Below are 18,231 nucleotides of genomic sequence, written 5' to 3'. Positions count from 1 at the left end.
TATTTAAGTCCAAAAAAATAAAAAATGCCTGTGAAAATATTTTGTAATTGTAAGTTGTTGGAAATATATATATATATTTTTTTTCATTTTTGGACTAAACATCCACATAACTTATTTTCAATGATAAAACAACAGATACGTCAATACTTGGGACCAGTAAGATCAAAACGCAAAAAAAACTGTAGTAAGGTAATCTTGGTTCAGCATTCATGTTGTTTAATTGTATTTTTTTTTTTCAGATTAACATGATAATATAATAATAATAATAATAATAATAATGGTTTGAAATTTTGCCACAAGGGCATCAATTGTAGGGGAGGGGACAAGTCGATTACATCAACCCCAGTGCTCAACTGGTACTTATTTTATCGACCCCAAAAGGATGAAAGGTAAAGTTGACCGTGGCAGAATTTTAACTCAGAACATGAGATGGGTAAATGCCTCTAAGCATTTTGCATGGCATGCTAACTGTTCTGGCAGTTCACCATCTTAATAATAATAATAATAATAATAATAATTAATAATAATAATAATAATGATTTCTTTATTAATCACAAGGGTTTACAGTAAGTAAAACATTATGGACAATACAGAACAAAACAAAGAATGTGTGTGTGTGTGTGTGTGTTGTGAGGGTTTTGCATGTAAACAAGACTAACAAAAAAAAGAAAGAAATCAACAATGTGTAATCCTCATTAGGGAGGAGACGCTTGACAGCTGCCCATGGAAAAACCCCATAAAAAAACCTTGGGTACCCTGACTTTCGGGGCAAGTGCCTTTTTTTCCTTTCCTTTTTTCTAACTACAGGTATATGCTCAGGGCAGGACCTTTCACTGCATCATTCTCGCCACTTTCATCAACAACATTATTTTTCTTACCAGATTTATTTATCTTTCCTTCTTTCTTATATAAAGGAAGGACCCATTATTTACACTATAAATGATAGCCTTAGTTATGAAGCATATATTCATTTACCATATACTTTCATATAAAGATCTAACGTATCCGATTATAGGTTACTATGGGTTGCTATGTCCATCATGATTAGGCCATAGATGAGAGTTTCTAAGTATGTATGGAAAATAAATGAAGCCTAGACATGGTATCACTGAAACAATAAACCACTTAATTTTAGAATTACTAGTTATGGCTCAGTGGTTAGAGCATCAGGCTCACAATCGTGAGGTTGCGAGTTTGATTCCCAGACGGTGCTGTGTATTGTGTTCTTCAGCAAGACACTTTATTTCACGTTGCTCCAGTTCACTCAGCTGTAGAAACGAATTGCGACATCACTGGTGCCAAGCTGTATCGACCCCTTTGCCTTTCCCTTGGATAATATCAGTGGTGTGGAGAGAAGAGGCTGGTCTTCCATAAACAACCTTACCGGACTTGTACCTCAGAGGGAAACTTTGTAGGTGCAATACCATGGTTATTCATGACCAAGGAGCATCTTTACCCAATTTTTTAAGGTAATCTGATTGTCCTGCTCAATCACAGGGTTTATATTGTATTCAGTCACAAGATTTCCACTGCTGTTGATATTTACTCATCACTGTCATCATTGTCATTGTTTTAACATCCACTTTTCTATGCTTGTATGGGTTGGGGGGAATTTGTCGTGGCAGATTCTTTGTGGCCGGATGTCCTTCTTGTCACCAATCCTCAACTGTTTCCAAGCAAAGTGATATTATCTCAAAACCAGACGTATCGTCAGGAAAGATTGAAAATATAGGACACTACTTGCTTGATACTTATAGCTGATAAGGCAAGGTGACAGTAACACACACACACACACACACACACACATCAGTAGCTGATGAAAAAACCCCAAGAAAAGACTGCAGTTACATTGACCTTATGCTCTCTCTTTGCTGTAGGCTTTTTGCCCTAAAACTACTGACTGTGGAAGCAAAATACGTTTAAAAATGCCAAATTAATTTTAAATTTTTCTCAGGGTTTTCTTATCAAATTACATTCAACTACATTGGAACTAATGTATCCTTTATAAGGGTCAGCATAGTATTCCTTAGATCTGTCATGAACCTTAGGACTCATATAAGGCCAGAACTTAACCTGGTTTCCACAACGTTTAAGTGGTTGAGATTACAACCCCACCCTCGACACCCACCCACCCACTCAAGTGGGGCGACAGTCTGTCGCAGAGTCAACATCTCAGCCACTGCAGCAACTCATTTACAGCTGAGGGAATTGGAGCAACAGGAAATTAAGTAATTAAGTGCATTTGCTCAAGAACACAATTCAGCACTCTGTCTGGGAATTGAAACTGCAATCCCATGATTGCAAAATGTAATACCATAATCACTTGGCTACACAATTTCAAAGTTGTACTCCTACACTACTCTGCTCTGTTTTCAACTGAGGTTCATAACTTCTAAAATTCTACTTTGACAGACTGTTATGAAGATTAAATTTCATATTATAGTGATACAATCTGTAGTTTATAATTGTATGAGTTTATAGCAATTTCTAAAATGAATTGAAAAGTAAATTAAATGTAATAAAAGACAAACATTATTCTATTAATATTAATATTCGTGTCTTCCATAGGCATAATACGAGGCTAGTATGTTGTATGTATTTATTTTATGAAACAATTTGTTTATTTTATGAAAGGCCAATTCGATACTAGTAGGATTTTAACTTGAAATGTAAAAGAACGACACACTAAATGCTCTGTCACAGTTAAACCAGCTCAGCACCCTATATCTTCTCATAACTCTTCACCCTTGTTTTCATAAATAAAGGAGGTTAGTTCTTAATGGATGAAGAAAGTAAATTCTTGAAAAAATATTGTATTCTGAGGTCAGCTCTGAGACCATCATCACATAGGAAGGTATAATTCTAAAATATATTAATTATTGCCAGTGCCGCTGGACTGGCTCCTGTGCAGGTGGCACATAAAAAACACCATTTTGAGCGTGGCTGTTGCTAGTACCGTCTGACTGGCCCTTGTGCCAGTGGCACGTAAAAGCACCCACTACACTCTCGGAGTGGTTGGCATTAGGAAGGGCATCCAGATGTAGAAACTCTGCCAAATCAGATTGGAGCCTGGTGTAGCCATCTGGTTCACCAGTCCTCAGTCAAATCGTCCAACCCATGCTAGCATGGAAAGTGGACATTAAACTATGATGATAGCAAGCTGTTAATTTCTTTTGAAAACATTTAATTTATTACTGGCAATACTATTTTTTTTTTTTAATTTTAGATATTTCCATTAATATTTATCATTTGTTTTATTTTCTTCATTTTGTTCTGTTGTGAAAGGCACATGGCTCAGTGGTTAAAGAATTGAACTTACAATCATGAGGTTGTGAGTTCAATTCCTGGACTGGGCTGTGTGTTGTGTTCTTGAGCAAGACACTTTATTTCACGTTGCTCCAGTTCACTCAGCTATAGAAATGAGTTACAACATCACTGGTGCCAAGCTGTATCAGCCTTTGCCTTTCCCTTGGATAACATCAGTGGTATGAAGAGGGGAGGCTTCCATAAACAAGCTTGCCTGGACTTGGGTAATTTTCTAGGTGCAATTCCACGGTCAGTTTTGACCAAAGGGGGTCTTTACTCTTAACCTTTTTGTGTTTTATTTACTAATCAAATACTAATAATAACTTTTATTCTTCTTTTCAGTTTGCATGATTATAAATATTTTCTATATTAACATCTGTTCTCTGAGAATTGCATGTTTTTTATTTATTATTTTTTTTGTTTGTCTGTTTTTAATTTACAATATTTTACTGTCTACCATTTCTGTTTTTAGATTCCTGAAACAGTATCAGAAGGAGATTGTGGCCGGGAATCAATGAGAGTGAAAGAATTCACGTTTGATTTTTCTTTTTGGTCTGCCTCAAAAGCTACAAATTTTGCCAGTCAGGATCATGTTAGTATTGCTTATCTTTTATGTCTTTATTTGTATTCAGTGATCAAATTAGAATAGCTCTATGGACATTAGAATGACTACGCCTAGTAAGGTAATATTTCCCCAAGACTAGACATATCTCAGAAGATTGATAACAAAGGACACTGCTTGTACAATCGTGACATTCGCTTACAACTATCACATGATATACACAGACATATGTCATCATCATCATCATCATCATCATCGCTTAACAGCTGTTTTCCATGCTAGCATGGGTTGGACGGTTTGACTGAGGTCTGGAGAGCCATCGGCTGCACCAGGCTCCACTCTGATCTGGCAATGTTTCTACAGCTGGATGCCCTTCCTAATTCCATCCACTCGGGGAATGTAGTGGGTGCATTTTACATGCCACTGTCACGGGAGCCAGTCAGGCGGGCCTGGCATCGATCATGTTTGGATGGTGCTTTTTACATGCCACTGGCACAAGAGCCAGTCAAAAGGGTACTGGTATTGGCCACAATTGGTTGGCGCTTATATATATATATATATATATATATATATATATATGTTTGTTTTCCATGCTGGCATAGGTTGGATGGTTTAACAGGAGCTGGCCAGATTCCAACTGTCTATTGTGGCATGGTTTCTACAGCTCGATGCCCTTCCTAATGCCAACCACTTTACAGAGTGTGCTGGGTGTTTTCTATGTGCCACTGGCATGGATGTGTTCATGCAGTACCGGTATGAGTGCATTTTATGTGGCACCAGCACCTGCAGAAGACATGCCTGTATGTATGGAGAACAGCATAGACAGATCCGTCTATTTTATGCTATTGTCAAGTTCAGATAATATTTCCATTGTTTGTTTATTAAATCTGTTGTTCTTTCTTTAAGGTTTTCCAGTCACTTGGTCTTGATGTAGTCCGATCAGCATATGATGGCTACAATGCCTGTGTATTTGCTTATGGTCAGACTGGTTCTGGTAAGAGTTACACGATGATGGGAAACCAGGTGAGTCAATCATCATCATTCTTGTTAAGGTTTTTTCTACAGATATCCTATAGAACTTACAGTCAGCACTAGTTTTTGCTACAACATTTCGTATTGAGATGTCAGATGTAAATAAGCAATGAGATCAGCGACAAAAGTGGGTAATGAGTGTGTATGCCACTTTCTGTCAACAAAAAAGTCTTTATTAGACACGACAAAACTTTAACACGAAATAGCTTCCAAAATATCAAATTTTGTCAAAAACGTTCAGAGTAAACTGTGTTCTATGTGAGAAATTATACCAGTATTCGAAGTTTCAAACTGTTTAGTTAAAAATATTAATTTTAAAAATCTGTGATTGAGTTGGAATAGATCCACAGTTTCTTGTTACTCTCAAGATATTGGTCAGTAGGAATCTGTGGTAAAAGGAAAACACTTGCCCCAAATGACCTGAAGTTTGTTGTTAATTATAAAGAAATATAATTATATTTTCCTTCTATATCATTCAATAACTTGTACTTTTAATTATTTTATGACCAGGATGACCATGGGCTGATACCAAGGATATGTAAGGTGAGTATTGTTTGAAGCTCTATCTCTTTTCATAATTATTCTATATTTATCCATCATCAACAGTAACATTAATTATTGTTAGCAATTTCTGTTATTGTTATCACTGGGTTTTTTTGTATAATAATATGCACGGTAGAGCTATATGTTTGTAATGATACTTTTTAGTTGATGTTGCTAAAATAAGTAAAAATAGAAGTAGAAAATATCTGTTCAGTTGTGTGTCACAGTAGCAGAACTAAGGTGTTGGGGACGATGAGGGCAGCCCACTCCAGGCAAGTTTTTATGGGTGTGGCCACACCAGTGCCTATATTTTTTATCTTTTAACTATTTAAACTTCATATACCCACTTCGAGCGTGGCCGATGCCAGTACTGCCTGATCGGCAGCTGTGCCGGTGGCATGAAAAAAGCACCATTTGAGCATAGACGATGCCAGTGCCCCCTGACTGGTACCCATGCCGGTGGCACATAAACAGTACTGTTTGAACATAGCCAATGCCAGTGCCGCCTGATTGGCTCCTATGCTGGTGGAATGTAAAAGGTGCCCACTACACTCTCAGAGTGGTTGGCATTAGGAAGGGCATCCAGTTGTAGAAATCATGCCAAATCAGATTGGAGCCTGCTGCAGCCTCCCATCTTGCCAGTTCTCGGTCAAACCATGGCAGCATGGAAAGTGGATGTTAAACAATGACAATGATGATGATTATAGTAATATTTCATCCCATTTCAAAATTTCTTGTTATTGTTGGATGATGAATATTTTGTGTTTGGTTTCTCTGCAGGAACTATTTTCTAGGATGGTTGATGGTAATTCAAGTTATCGAACAGAAGTCAGGTAAGTGTAACATGAGAGAACGATCAACTGTTGGTATAATTGATTTGGTATTGTTCTTTTCTGTGTGTTGTCAGGTTGATAGGAGAGGCAGAGGGCAGAGATTAATATTCTGTATAGTTGCAGGTATGACCATGTGGTTAAGAAGAATACTTTCCAACCATATGGTCTCAAGATCTATCCCACTGTGTGGCACCTTGGGTAAATGTTTTCTTCTGTAGCTCTGAAATGAAAATGAAAGATGCCCATCATTTGTGTGTGTGTGTGTGTGTGCATGTGAGTGAGTGTGTGTGTATTTGTGTTGTCTTGATATTACATGATGGTTGTAAATGAGAATCACTGTTATACAAGAAGTGTTGTTTGTTTCCAGTGTTCTGTGCAAAACAAGTCTGGGCATGAGAAAGCATTATCTTGCTTGGAAACAGGTGAGAATTGGCAACAGGAAGGGCCATGAGAAAATCTGCCTCAACAAATTCCATCTGATCCAGGCCCTTCCTGTTGCCAACCCTTACCTATTTCCAAGCAAGGTAATATTTTCCCATGGCCAAACACTTTTAGCAGAATATTTGAACTGAGTGACATTCATTTACAGCAATCATGTGATGTCAAGACAAGGAGGCACCTACATACATATGACAATTGCTCTCTCTCTCTCTCTCTGTAATATTCAATCATTCTTGTTTGCATTTATAAGTGTAATTTTTTTACTTTACTAAAAGGTGATGCATAAATTAGTTGCAAAGTTTTTTAATGTATAAAAAATTTTTTAACGAGAAAGAGTTTAATTATATTTTGGAAACTACTTCTCATTCTCAGCTTTTTAGAAATTTACAACGAAAAAGTTCGAGATTTGCTGCAGAAAACTCATGCTGATGATAAAGGCCTCCATACGCTTCGTGTTCGAGAACATCCCAAAGACGGTCCTTATGTTCAAGGTAATGAGATCTTTGGTCTCTTTAACTAACTCTGTAGCTAAAAGAAGAGACTTTCTAGAATTAAAATGGTCCTTAGATTAAAGGTGGTGAAAGCCTCCTTCTCTTTTAGTTAAAAAAATATCAACTTTGTCTTTTGGTTAAGCAGTTTGCTTCTCAGCCTTGTGGTCTTGAGTTCAGTCTCACTGTACAGCACCTTGGGAAAGTGTCTTCCACTATAGTCCTGGGCTGACCAATGTCTTGTAAGTAAATTTGATAGACAGAAACTGTGTGGAAGGCAAGCGTGCATGTGTGTATGTTTATATATATATATATATATATATATATATATATATATGAGAGTTAAAGGAAATTTACCATAAATGCACCATCTGAAGGAACCAGTCTTGGCATTTTACAGAGAATTTGGTATCTGCCTGGATATTACATCTCACCTCTTACTATATATATATATATATATATATATATTATAATAATTATATACATAATTATAACAAGGGATTGGCTATAAGGCTCTTGGAGTTTTTAAGGTGGTATTAACGTCTTTTGGCGTCTACTTCTAGCACATGGAGAGGCTTATAGCCAATCCCTTATTATAATTATGTTTATAATTATTATAATATTTGTAAAATTCACCTATGAGGTTTTTATTTCCATGCTGACCCCTTGGTAAAATCCTTAATGATTTTTACCCTTTATTATAATAAATATATATATATATATATATATATATATATATATATATATATATATATATTGTACTTTGAATGAACTGAAGTAAAAAAGAAGAAAGTTAACCAACCTATAAATAAGAATGTATAACAATACTTACTCACATCAGGTAGATTTTGCAATGAATCGCTTATTCTTGTATTTCAGAGTTATCAAAACATTATGTACATAACTATGATGACATTAAGAGTCTGATGGATTATGGTAATATTAACAGGTAAAATGCATTTCAGTTTCTCTGTAAAATGATAAAATCATTTGTCAATTGATTCCAATGTGTTATTAGTTTTCTTGAATTTAGAAAAGTATATTACATTCAAGCACAGCACTACACTAAATACACTTATTAAAGTTGGTTGAATGATTTTTCTCTCATTATAAATTAATTTGATATTAGTTTAATATTATTATTTTGGATGCTGGTGCCATGTAAAAAGCACTGGTGATGGTGCCATATAAAAAACACCTGTGCCAGTGCTATGTAAAAAGCACCCAGTACACTCTGTAAAGTGGTTGGCATTAGGATGGGCATCCAGCTGTAGAAACCATGTCAAATCAGATTGGAACCTGGTGCAGCTCCCTAGCTTATCAGTTTTCAGTCAAACCATCCAACCTATGCCAGTATGGAAAGCAAACGTTAAATGATGATGATGAATGATAATCAAGAAAATATGTGAAGGTGAAAGCTTCACATGCTGTGTGTTGTGAGTTTGGTATCAATGACTTTACCTGTTGTTCCATTTACAAAGTATGTGAAGATGATTCATCTATCACTGATTCATTTAACACTGTGTTTTATGAGAACCAAATCCCTATGATAAATGAGGAAAGATGCAATATGATTAGGGCTACTAATTAAGCACACTTCTAAGTTATATTCACCTACTATTAGCTTCCATTACTCTGCTGTTTAGAAGATGCAAATATTATGACTGCATAGTCAAAGTTATATAAATCTTGAATATAAATATCTTTTAAAAATACTATGCAAACGATTTTATTTTAAAAACTAATAACAAAACATAAAAATGTTGTCTATGAAATTTTTGTATGCAATTTTATTAAACACATAAATATTTGTTATTAGGACAACAGCGGCCACCAATATGAATGATGTTAGCAGTCGATCCCATGCTATATTTACCATACTTTTCACTCAGGTTAGAGTATTTTCTTTTATTATTTCTTAATATCTTGACGTTGTGAAGGTACGTGGACTAGTATTTGCTGGGTTCAATTTCTGGACTGAGTAGCTGATTGTATTGGGTCAGATAAATTTGTTTGCTTTTTTTTCCCCCGTTTATTTAATATGCTTATTTTTCATCAACAATTTTAACAAATCAGTGATTTCTACCAGGCACAGGGCATCCAGCCATAGAGAGCTTGCCAAAACAGACAATTGGAGCTTGGTGCAGCTCTCTGGCTTGCCAGCTTCTGCCAAACCATTCCACTCATGTCAGCACAGAAAATAGACATTAAATGATCATCACCATTAGTTTTTTACTATTTAAAATAATTTTTTAGCCCCACACATATTTATAAAAGTATATTTCTCTCTGCTCTATTTTAGGCCAAGTTTGTGAAAGATATGCCAAGTGAGATCCACAGCAAAATTCATTTAGTTGATTTAGCTGGAAGGTAGGATTGCCTTTAATTTCATTTATAATAAATAGATTTATTCTATCATTCATGATTCTTTTTGTTAGTCATTTAACCCTTTAGCATTTAAACTGGCCATATCCACCTGAAATAATCTACCTGTTTTATCTTCACACTGGTCACACCTTTGACCTTTTACACCTACCATTCATTGTCATTTTAAAAATAAACAAGAGCACTCAGAGAGTGCAAGCCTTCGCCAAGGCAACACCAATGTCCTTTCAACGATTAGGCAGAGATGATTTTTAAAATGAGAATATCTGAAATAAACTTGACTGCTCTCACAAACGAGAATACTAATAATGAACCCGACCACTCTCAAAAATTAAGTAAAGAAACCGGAAAAATAATCCAGAATCCTTGTCCGGTACTGGATCAATCCCAAAATCTACTCAGTTCATGCCAGTCATGAGGCCAAACATCCTTGAAAGTTTCATCCGAATCCATCCAGCAGTTCTTGAGATGTTTTGTCCAAAGACAAACAAACAAACACAACTGAAAACAATACCTCTGCCTTCGCTAAGGCAGAGGTAATAATCACATCATCGAAATCACAAAGCTTTGTAATAATGCATGATTAATTTTAAACGATGTGACTGCGTAAGTGTTACATTTGACAGTGATCTGAATAGTTGGCTTCTTTGCTGCTGAGGCATTGTTGTTTGCATCCAGTCTATTAAATTAAATTTTACTGATGACATCCTATATTATTTCTTTATTCAATTATTCCTTTTTGTGCTAAAAATCAGTTTTCTTTTTCAAGTGAACGGGCTGATGCTACTGGAGCAACTGGACAACGACTTAAGGAAGGAGCCAGTATCAACAAGTCATTGGTTACACTTGGTAACGTAATATCAGTTTTAGGTAGGTTTCCTCTAAATGACAACTTCAACACTATTGAATCATCATCATCATCATCATCCTCTGAATGTCCACTTTTCCATGCTTGCATGGGTTGGACAGAATTTACTGAGGCAGACTTTCTCTGGTTGGATGCTCTTCCTGTCACCAAACCCTTACTGGTTTCTGAGGAAGATAATAATTCCTCGTAACTTGACATGTAACTTCTACAGAATATTGGAAATGAATGCCATTTATTTACAACAATCTAACAATATCAAAACAAGGAGACACACACACACACACACACACACACACGTGTACTTTGATGTAAGAAAGGGCATCCAGCCATAAAAACCATGCCAAAACAGACAATTATTGAACCTGGTGCAGCTACTGGCCTTGCCAGCTCCTTGTCAAACTGTTCAACATGTTAAATGATGATGATGATGGTGATGATGGGCTTCTTTCAGTTTTCATCTAATAAATCAACTTACAACGCTTTCATTGATCCTATAGTAGAAGACAATTTTTCCAGAGATTCTATAATATTGGTGGTAAAAGTGCAGTCTTCATACTTACAATTAACTGATTAATATTCATTTCTTATTTCATTACAGCTGAGATGTCTGAAAAGAAAGTAAAAAGTATTTTCATTCCATATCGGAACTCCGTTTTGACTTGGCTTTTAAAAGACAGTCTTGGTGGCAATTCAAGAACCATAATGGTTGCAAGTAAGTAATATTACTTCAACATTTATATTTGTGGCAGAGCAGATGATGGACTGGAAGTGAAAGGGGATGCTAGTTGTTGATGCACCAGAAGAAAGAGATGAAGTGATGTCAGGTGATGAAGCAGGCTATTTGAGCTTCCACATCTTTAAATGGACAGCTGTGGGGAACAGACATTTTATCTACTGGCCACTAAATAGGATTGAGAGTCTTAGGGTCACACTGAAAGTTCCAGTGAGCTATTAAGGATTTCCTAGTTTACAAAATCATGACATTTTTTTGTCTTTTACACTTCAATATGACAGAAATTTAAATTCAGATCATTTCAAGAAAACATTCATCAGAATTTGTTATGAGGTTTTCCCACTGGCATAAATAAACCTTTGATTTCTTTTTACAGCGATATCTCCAGCAGACGTTAACTATGGTGAAACATTGAGTACCTTACGATATGCAAACAGAGCAAAGAACATAATTAACAGACCAACAATAAACGAGGTTAGAATATTATTACATCCTTTTAAAAAGAATTTCACAATTAATAATTATATATAATTATCCCTGCCCAGACTTGCCAGCCCCCCCCCCCCCTAATTAGCTCCTGTGCCAGTAGCATGTAAAAAGCACCATCCAAACGTGGCTGATGCCAGTGCCGCCTGACTGGCTTCCATGCCAGTGGCATGTAAAAAGCACCCACTACACTCTCGTAGTGGTTGGGCATCCAGCTGTAGATATTTTTATGTAATTTTGGTAAATATATCTGTTAAAATGAGATGTCAGTGTTAATTTCATTTTTGTGTAATTTAGGTGAAAGAGAGTTTGTAACAGGAAGGGCATATATTATTTATTCTGACTCTTTATATTCCAAGTTCAAATCCTACTGAGGTCAGCTTTACCTTTCTTCCTTCTGGGGGTCAGTAAAATAAAATAAAATACCAGTCAAGTTAATTAAACCCTCCCACTCAAAATTTCTAACCTTGTGCCTAAATCAGAAAACATTGTTCTTTGTTGTCATCATTGAAATAGTTTAAATTGTTTTCCTTTTAAATATTCTTTTCATGGCAGCTGAAAAATACAGCTATTTCTGTACAAACTATACTCACTTTGTTTTTAGAGACATTAGTAGGGATTATACTAAATACTGTTTTACTAGTTTATTTATTATAGATTAAGCATTCTCAAGAGATATACTTTCTCTGTTTTCCAGGATCCTAATGTTCGTCTGATTAGAGAACTCCGTGCTGAAATTGCTCGTCTCCGTGCAATGCTGGGTGGAAATATTGTAAGTAATGAAACCAATAGGTTTCTCCAATTATTTCTCCATTTGCTAATATTTTTATTGAAGTTTGTAGTTTCTTTTAATTTCTGGTAAATGTTGTCATTTTCTTCAATGTTCATTTATCTTAATGGGTTTTTTTTTTTTGGCTTATCTAAAATGTAATTTCATTTTATAAAAGCATACAATCATGAATACATATAGCAGAAATAGGGTTTATCCAAAACATCTCTGGGTTAACGTTATTTAACAGTGTGCACAGTATGGAGATCAGGGAGTCGCCCCAGGTCAAGTCACTACATTTCCATATTGAGAGGTCACAGCTACAATACTACACCCATGTGATTAGAATGTTGCAGGAAAGAATCACAAGACATTCTTCAAGCCGAGCCAACTGGCAGGAGATTTAGCGGTAGAGCAAGAACGAGATGGTTGGATAATTAGCCATTGTCCCAGTTGAGCTCTAAGCAAGTTGATATGAGCTCTAAGCAAGTTGAACTGAGCTAAACAATTTGAACTGAGCTGAACAAGTTGAATTGGTCTAAGTAGATTTGTTTTAGAACATGATGTAGAATAAGAACATTATTAAATATTTTGTAATGAATTTGATTACATTAGAATTAACCCATCCAAAATATCTTCTGTTTAAGGATAACATCACGACACCAAAAGTACAGGAGAAACTCCATGAAAATGAAGCAAGGGTAAGTTTTCTAATTACTTTCAGAGAAATATGTGAATTCTTTGCAGAATCATTGCATACTTACTGTGTTTTCTCCCTTTTTAAGTATGGTAATATTGGTTTCAAATTTTAGCACAAGCCAACAATTTCAGGGGAGTGGGTAGTTTGATTACACTCACCCCAGAACTTATTTTATCATTCCCCGACAGGATGAAAGGCAAAGTCAACTCCAGCAGCATTTGAACTCAGAATGTAAACTTGGAAGAAATGCCACTAAGCATTTTTTCTGGCACAATAACAATTCTAGCAGCTTGCCATCTTTAAAAACAAAACAAAAAAAAAGATCAAGTTACCTTCCCAAGTCATACCGCCTCATAAGGGCTGGTTTCCTGGTTCCCTTGGCATATAAATTCCCCACATGGACAAGACGCTGGTCTGTCACAGGATTACTCATTTTTGCCAGCCGAGTGGACTGGGGCCACATGAAATGAAGTGTTTTGCTCAAGAACACGACACGTTTCCCAATTCAGGAATGGAAACCACAATCTTACAAGTTCAACACCCTAATGACTAAACCACACACCTCCACCTTGCCGCCAGTACTTCACTGTTAACCCCAAAAGGATGACAAGCAAAGTTGTCCTCAGTGGGATTTGAACTCAGAACATAAAGAGCTGGAAGAAATACTGCTAAGCATTTTGTCCAATGTGGTAATGATTCTACCAGCTTGTTACCAGTTTATTACTGATACTTTATCATCTCAGAAAGGATTAAAGATCAAGTTGACCCTCGCACCTTTTGAGTTCAAAATCTAAAGAGGCACCACTACATACTGTAAACCCTTTTTGTCTACCATCCTTCCAGTCCTACCAATCCATCACTAAATACTGAATATTAAGGACTGAAAGCTCTCTAATTTTAATAATTCCCTGCTCAAAATTACATGTCTGAATTTGATTTGTTTCATTTATTTATTTATTTTTTCATTTACCTTTGACAGGTGAAAGTTCTAACTGATGAATGGGCAGGTAAATGGAAAGAAACAGCCTGTATACTTCAGGTGAGTTGAACATTTCTGTTATGACATAGTAATTTTGATAACTTATCTAACTTGTGTTTTATATATATATATATATATATATATATATATATATATATATATATATATATATATATATTGCCAGGTGTCCAGCCCATGCCAGCATGGAAAATGGATGTTAAAGAATGATGATGGTATATATATAGATATATATAAAACCATATATTCTTTGGTCTTTTGAGATTGATGCAGTTAATGTTTAGCTTAAAGAGTTGCAAATGAATAAACGATTAGAAAAATGTGGATGATGTGAAACTAAATTTTATTCTGGCCTATTTTAGGTTTTCATGACAAAATTAATTTTATTTTTATTAATGCATCATTTGTTGACTTATTGTTTCTAATGAATATTATGACTTTTTTTATTTATTATAGTTCCTTACCATTTATGATGGCTTATAAGATGCACTTTTTCTTTTATTAAAAAATGTCTCAAGAAAATCACTCCAGATGCTATATTGCAAAGTTGGGCTTCCCATAACCTTTAATGCACTGAAAAACTTTTGTTTTTCCTGACTATACACTACTGTAACTGGAGTTTGTCGAATATGCCTGTGTGTCTTTTATGTCATCAAGTAGATGATTTGATTCTAAATTATGTTCTTTATATTGCTTGATAGGAACAAACAACTCTTGCTCTGAGAAAGGAAGGCCTTGGTGTTGTTCTTGATTCTGAACTTCCACATCTTATTGGTATTGATGATGACATCCTAAGCACTGGTATCATGCTTTATCATCTTAAGGTAACATTTCATCTTTTTATAATTTCATTCTTAAGTTGTTAAAGTGCTGATAGTAAATTCACTAAACCATTTCATAAGCTTATTCATTTATACATCAATCGACATGAATTTTCTCCATTTTTCAAACAAATTTAATTTGCTCTGATCGTTTATAATGTATTGTTGTATGAAGAAAAGTAAAAAAAAAAACCTGCTTGCTTCATTCCTATAGGCTGGAAAGACGACTATTGGCAGAGGTGATGCTGAAGTTGAACAAGATATTGGTGAATATATATTACAGCTCTTTAGTTTTTATTACTGTAATATTTTTTGTTTTAATTTTTATCACGATATATAATTTCAAACTTGTTCATAGGTGGCCTGAGATATTGATAACTTTTTTTTTTCCCTCCAAATTATGCCAATGGAGAGATTTGGCAGGATCTGGAGTGACTAGGCAACCCTTTCTTGAGAAAGCACTGCTTGCTTGTTAATCAGGAACAATCTAGAATAAGTGGTCTGAACTTAATGTTGCTTTTTCCCCAATCTAAATAACAATACTACTGTTTCTACCTTTTATCACTCTCAACGGGCAAGGCCCTGAAACATTAACTCTTTAGCATTTAAACTGGTCATATCCAGCCCAAATAATCAAATATCCTACCTGTTTTATGTTCAAACCTACCAGATTTGGCCTCTCACACCTACCCTACAATGTCATTCAAATAATAAACAATCACATCATTGAAATCTCAAAGCTACAAAATAACGCATGTTTTATTCAAAACAATGAATGAATGAATAAGCTTTACATTTGGTAGAGTATTCTGAATGTTAAACGGTTAAACTCTAGACTCCCCACACCAAATGAACTTACTGACTTCTATCAAACTCTCCTCCTGATCAAAGAAATGATGCTCATTCTTAGAGCGACCTGTTTTGCTTGGGTAGAGGAGGTGGGGAGGTCAAACAATATTTTTTTTCCATATTAATTGATTATTAAGATTTGTTTGGAAATTTAAATGGCTCCTTATATTTTCTAGTGTTGGCTGGAGTAGATGTGCAATCAGAACATTGTGTTATTGAAAATGATGACAGTGTGGTCACTCTCTACCCAATCAACAATGCCCTGTGTACCATCAATGGTGCTAATATCCAAGGTTCAGCTAAACTCACGCAAGGTATGTTACAGTTTTTACAATGTACATCATTTTTTTTTTTTTTTACTTTTAACATCCACTTTTCCATGCTTGTATGGAGTGGACAAAGTTTATTGAGGCAGGTTTTCTATGGCCAGATGCCCTTCCCGTTGCTAACCCTCACCTGCTTCCAAGCTAGGTAATATTTTGTTTCCCCAAAGCGAGATATATTTTTGCAGAATATTGGAAACAAATGACACTGCTTGTATAAGAGTGGCGTTCATGTATAACTATCATGCAATGCCGAGATAAGGCAAAAAAAGAAAACACACAAACATACACATGCACACGCAACTTTGAACTTGGCCCTGTCATGCTGTATTCCCACTATAGCAGAAATAGGTTAAGCATCATCTCTGCTGGATTTTTGGTAAAACAATAATGAACACCATATTTAGAAATGGAAGATGCAGCTGATTCTGTCCATTAGTTTGCCTGCAATTGTTTACTCTTGAGCTTGATATGCAGCTATTTATTTTCTGGCCCAGGAGCCTAGGTGGAGGGTAAAGTTAGACTCAGGAGCCCAGGTCTGGGATGGTCAATTATTCTACCATTCCACTGCCAAATTCAGTCAAATTTAGTCAAATGTATTTTTCTTGCCAGTGCCGATGGACTGGCCCCTGTGCAGGTGACACATAAAATACACCATTCCGAGCGTGGCTGTTGATCATTACCAATGTCGCCTCCCTGGCACTTGTGCCAGTGGCACGTGAAAAGACATTCGAGCAAAATCGTTGCCAGTGCCGCTGGACTGGCTCCTGTGCAGGTGGCATGTAAAATACACCATTTTGAGCGTGGCCGTCGCCAGTGCCGCCTGACTGGCACGTAAAAGCACCCACTACACTCTCACAGTGGTTGGCGCTAGGAAGGGCATCCAGCTGTAGAAACTCTGCCAGATCAGATTGGAGCCTGGTGTAGCCATCTAGTTCGCCAGTCCTCAGTCAAATCGTCCAACCCATGCTAGCATGGAAAGCGGACGTTAAACGACGACGATGATGATGATGAATGTGGTCAGTAAAGTAAATACCAATGTTATACTTTAAGACATACCATCCATTTTTTGCATGTGCATATTATTTCTGTATTTCATTTTTTTTTATGTTGATATCAAAGCTTCATATCATAAGTACGATTTATAATGGTCAGTATCACTCATCACAGCTGGATTGATTTATTGATCATTAGAGAACTGATTAAGGTTATTGTGCCATTTCTTTTATTTTTATCATGGACTGAATATATAATTCTTTTCTGTATAACTATGTACTACACTTTAATTTAAACAGGAGCTGTAATTCTGCTCGGTAAAACCAATATGTTCAGATTCAACCATCCTGCAGAAGCTGCAAAAATGCGTGAAGAACTAAAAAGCGTAAGTAGAGTTCTGCTTTAAGCCATGGTAATTAAATTCATTGAAACATTTTATACAACTTAATTATGTCTAAAAGTCAAAAAGTGAGAGAGCGTTTTAAAGCTTTCAACCTCTCCCAGTAGTATCAGCAGGGCAAAAACTGGATTGCTCTTGCTTCCAATTCAGTTGCAGGATTAGCACAATTTGGTAACCATAATTGGGAATAATAATCTGGGTGGTTGACCACTATAGTCTTTCACTTAATAAGCAGGGCCTAAATTTGTGCATTTGTTCTACATTTCTTCGGTTCTGTCCTTCCAATTTTCTGTAAATTTTTACAATTTAGTAAAATGCACACCTAAGGATAGGCACAGGCATAGCAGTGTAATTAATAAGCCTGTTTTGCAACCATGTGGTTTCGAGTTCAGTCCCACTGCACAATACCTTGAGCAAGTGTCTTCTGTAGCTCCAGGCCAACTGTTGCTGTTTGAGAGAATTTGGTAGACGGAAATCATTTGGAAGTGTCTTGTATTTATATATATATATATATATATATATATATATATGTATATATGTATATATATATATATATATATATATATATATATATGTATATATATATATATATATATGTATATATATATATATATATATATATATATATGTGTATATATATATATATATATATATATATATGTATATATATATATATATATATATATATGTATATATATA

General features: G+C 35.5%; 1 protein-coding gene across 2 annotated transcripts in view; it reads left to right on the top strand.

Annotated features, from left to right (window-relative positions):
• The window catches only part of LOC106877171 (kinesin-like protein KIF16B), a 29,593-nt gene extending 12,023 nt beyond the window's left edge, over window positions 1–17,570 (top strand). The window contains exons 3-21 of one of the 2 annotated variants that reach the window (XM_089359333.1): window positions 136–189; window positions 3,779–3,898; window positions 4,775–4,891; window positions 5,411–5,443; window positions 6,224–6,276; window positions 7,090–7,208; window positions 8,085–8,154; window positions 9,025–9,097; window positions 9,508–9,575; window positions 10,360–10,460; window positions 11,057–11,170; window positions 11,568–11,665; window positions 12,375–12,449; window positions 13,094–13,147; window positions 14,126–14,185; window positions 14,845–14,967; window positions 15,179–15,230; window positions 15,990–16,127; window positions 17,432–17,570. In XM_089359333.1, the coding sequence (XP_089215459.1) occupies window positions 136–189; window positions 3,779–3,898; window positions 4,775–4,891; window positions 5,411–5,443; window positions 6,224–6,276; window positions 7,090–7,208; window positions 8,085–8,154; window positions 9,025–9,097; window positions 9,508–9,575; window positions 10,360–10,460; window positions 11,057–11,170; window positions 11,568–11,665; window positions 12,375–12,449; window positions 13,094–13,147; window positions 14,126–14,185; window positions 14,845–14,967; window positions 15,179–15,230; window positions 15,990–16,127; window positions 17,432–17,538 (1,629 nt within the window). In that variant the 3' untranslated portion in view covers window positions 17,539–17,570. The remainder of the gene's footprint in view (window positions 1–135; window positions 190–3,778; window positions 3,899–4,774; window positions 4,892–5,410; window positions 5,444–6,223; window positions 6,277–7,089; window positions 7,209–8,084; window positions 8,155–9,024; window positions 9,098–9,507; window positions 9,576–10,359; window positions 10,461–11,056; window positions 11,171–11,567; window positions 11,666–12,374; window positions 12,450–13,093; window positions 13,148–14,125; window positions 14,186–14,844; window positions 14,968–15,178; window positions 15,231–15,989; window positions 16,128–17,431) is intronic. The other variant, XM_014926000.3, reaches the window with a different exon arrangement.
• Window positions 17,571–18,231: the final 661 nt, after the last annotated feature.

The sequence above is a fragment of the Octopus bimaculoides genome, chromosome 11 (genome assembly GCF_046866305.1).
Source record: "Octopus bimaculoides isolate indiv1 chromosome 11, ASM4686630v1, whole genome shotgun sequence".
NCBI classification, from domain to species: domain Eukaryota; kingdom Metazoa; phylum Mollusca; class Cephalopoda; order Octopoda; family Octopodidae; genus Octopus; species Octopus bimaculoides.
The sequence above is the reverse complement of the archived record's forward strand: the minus strand, read 5'-3'. Positions and strand labels throughout refer to the sequence as shown.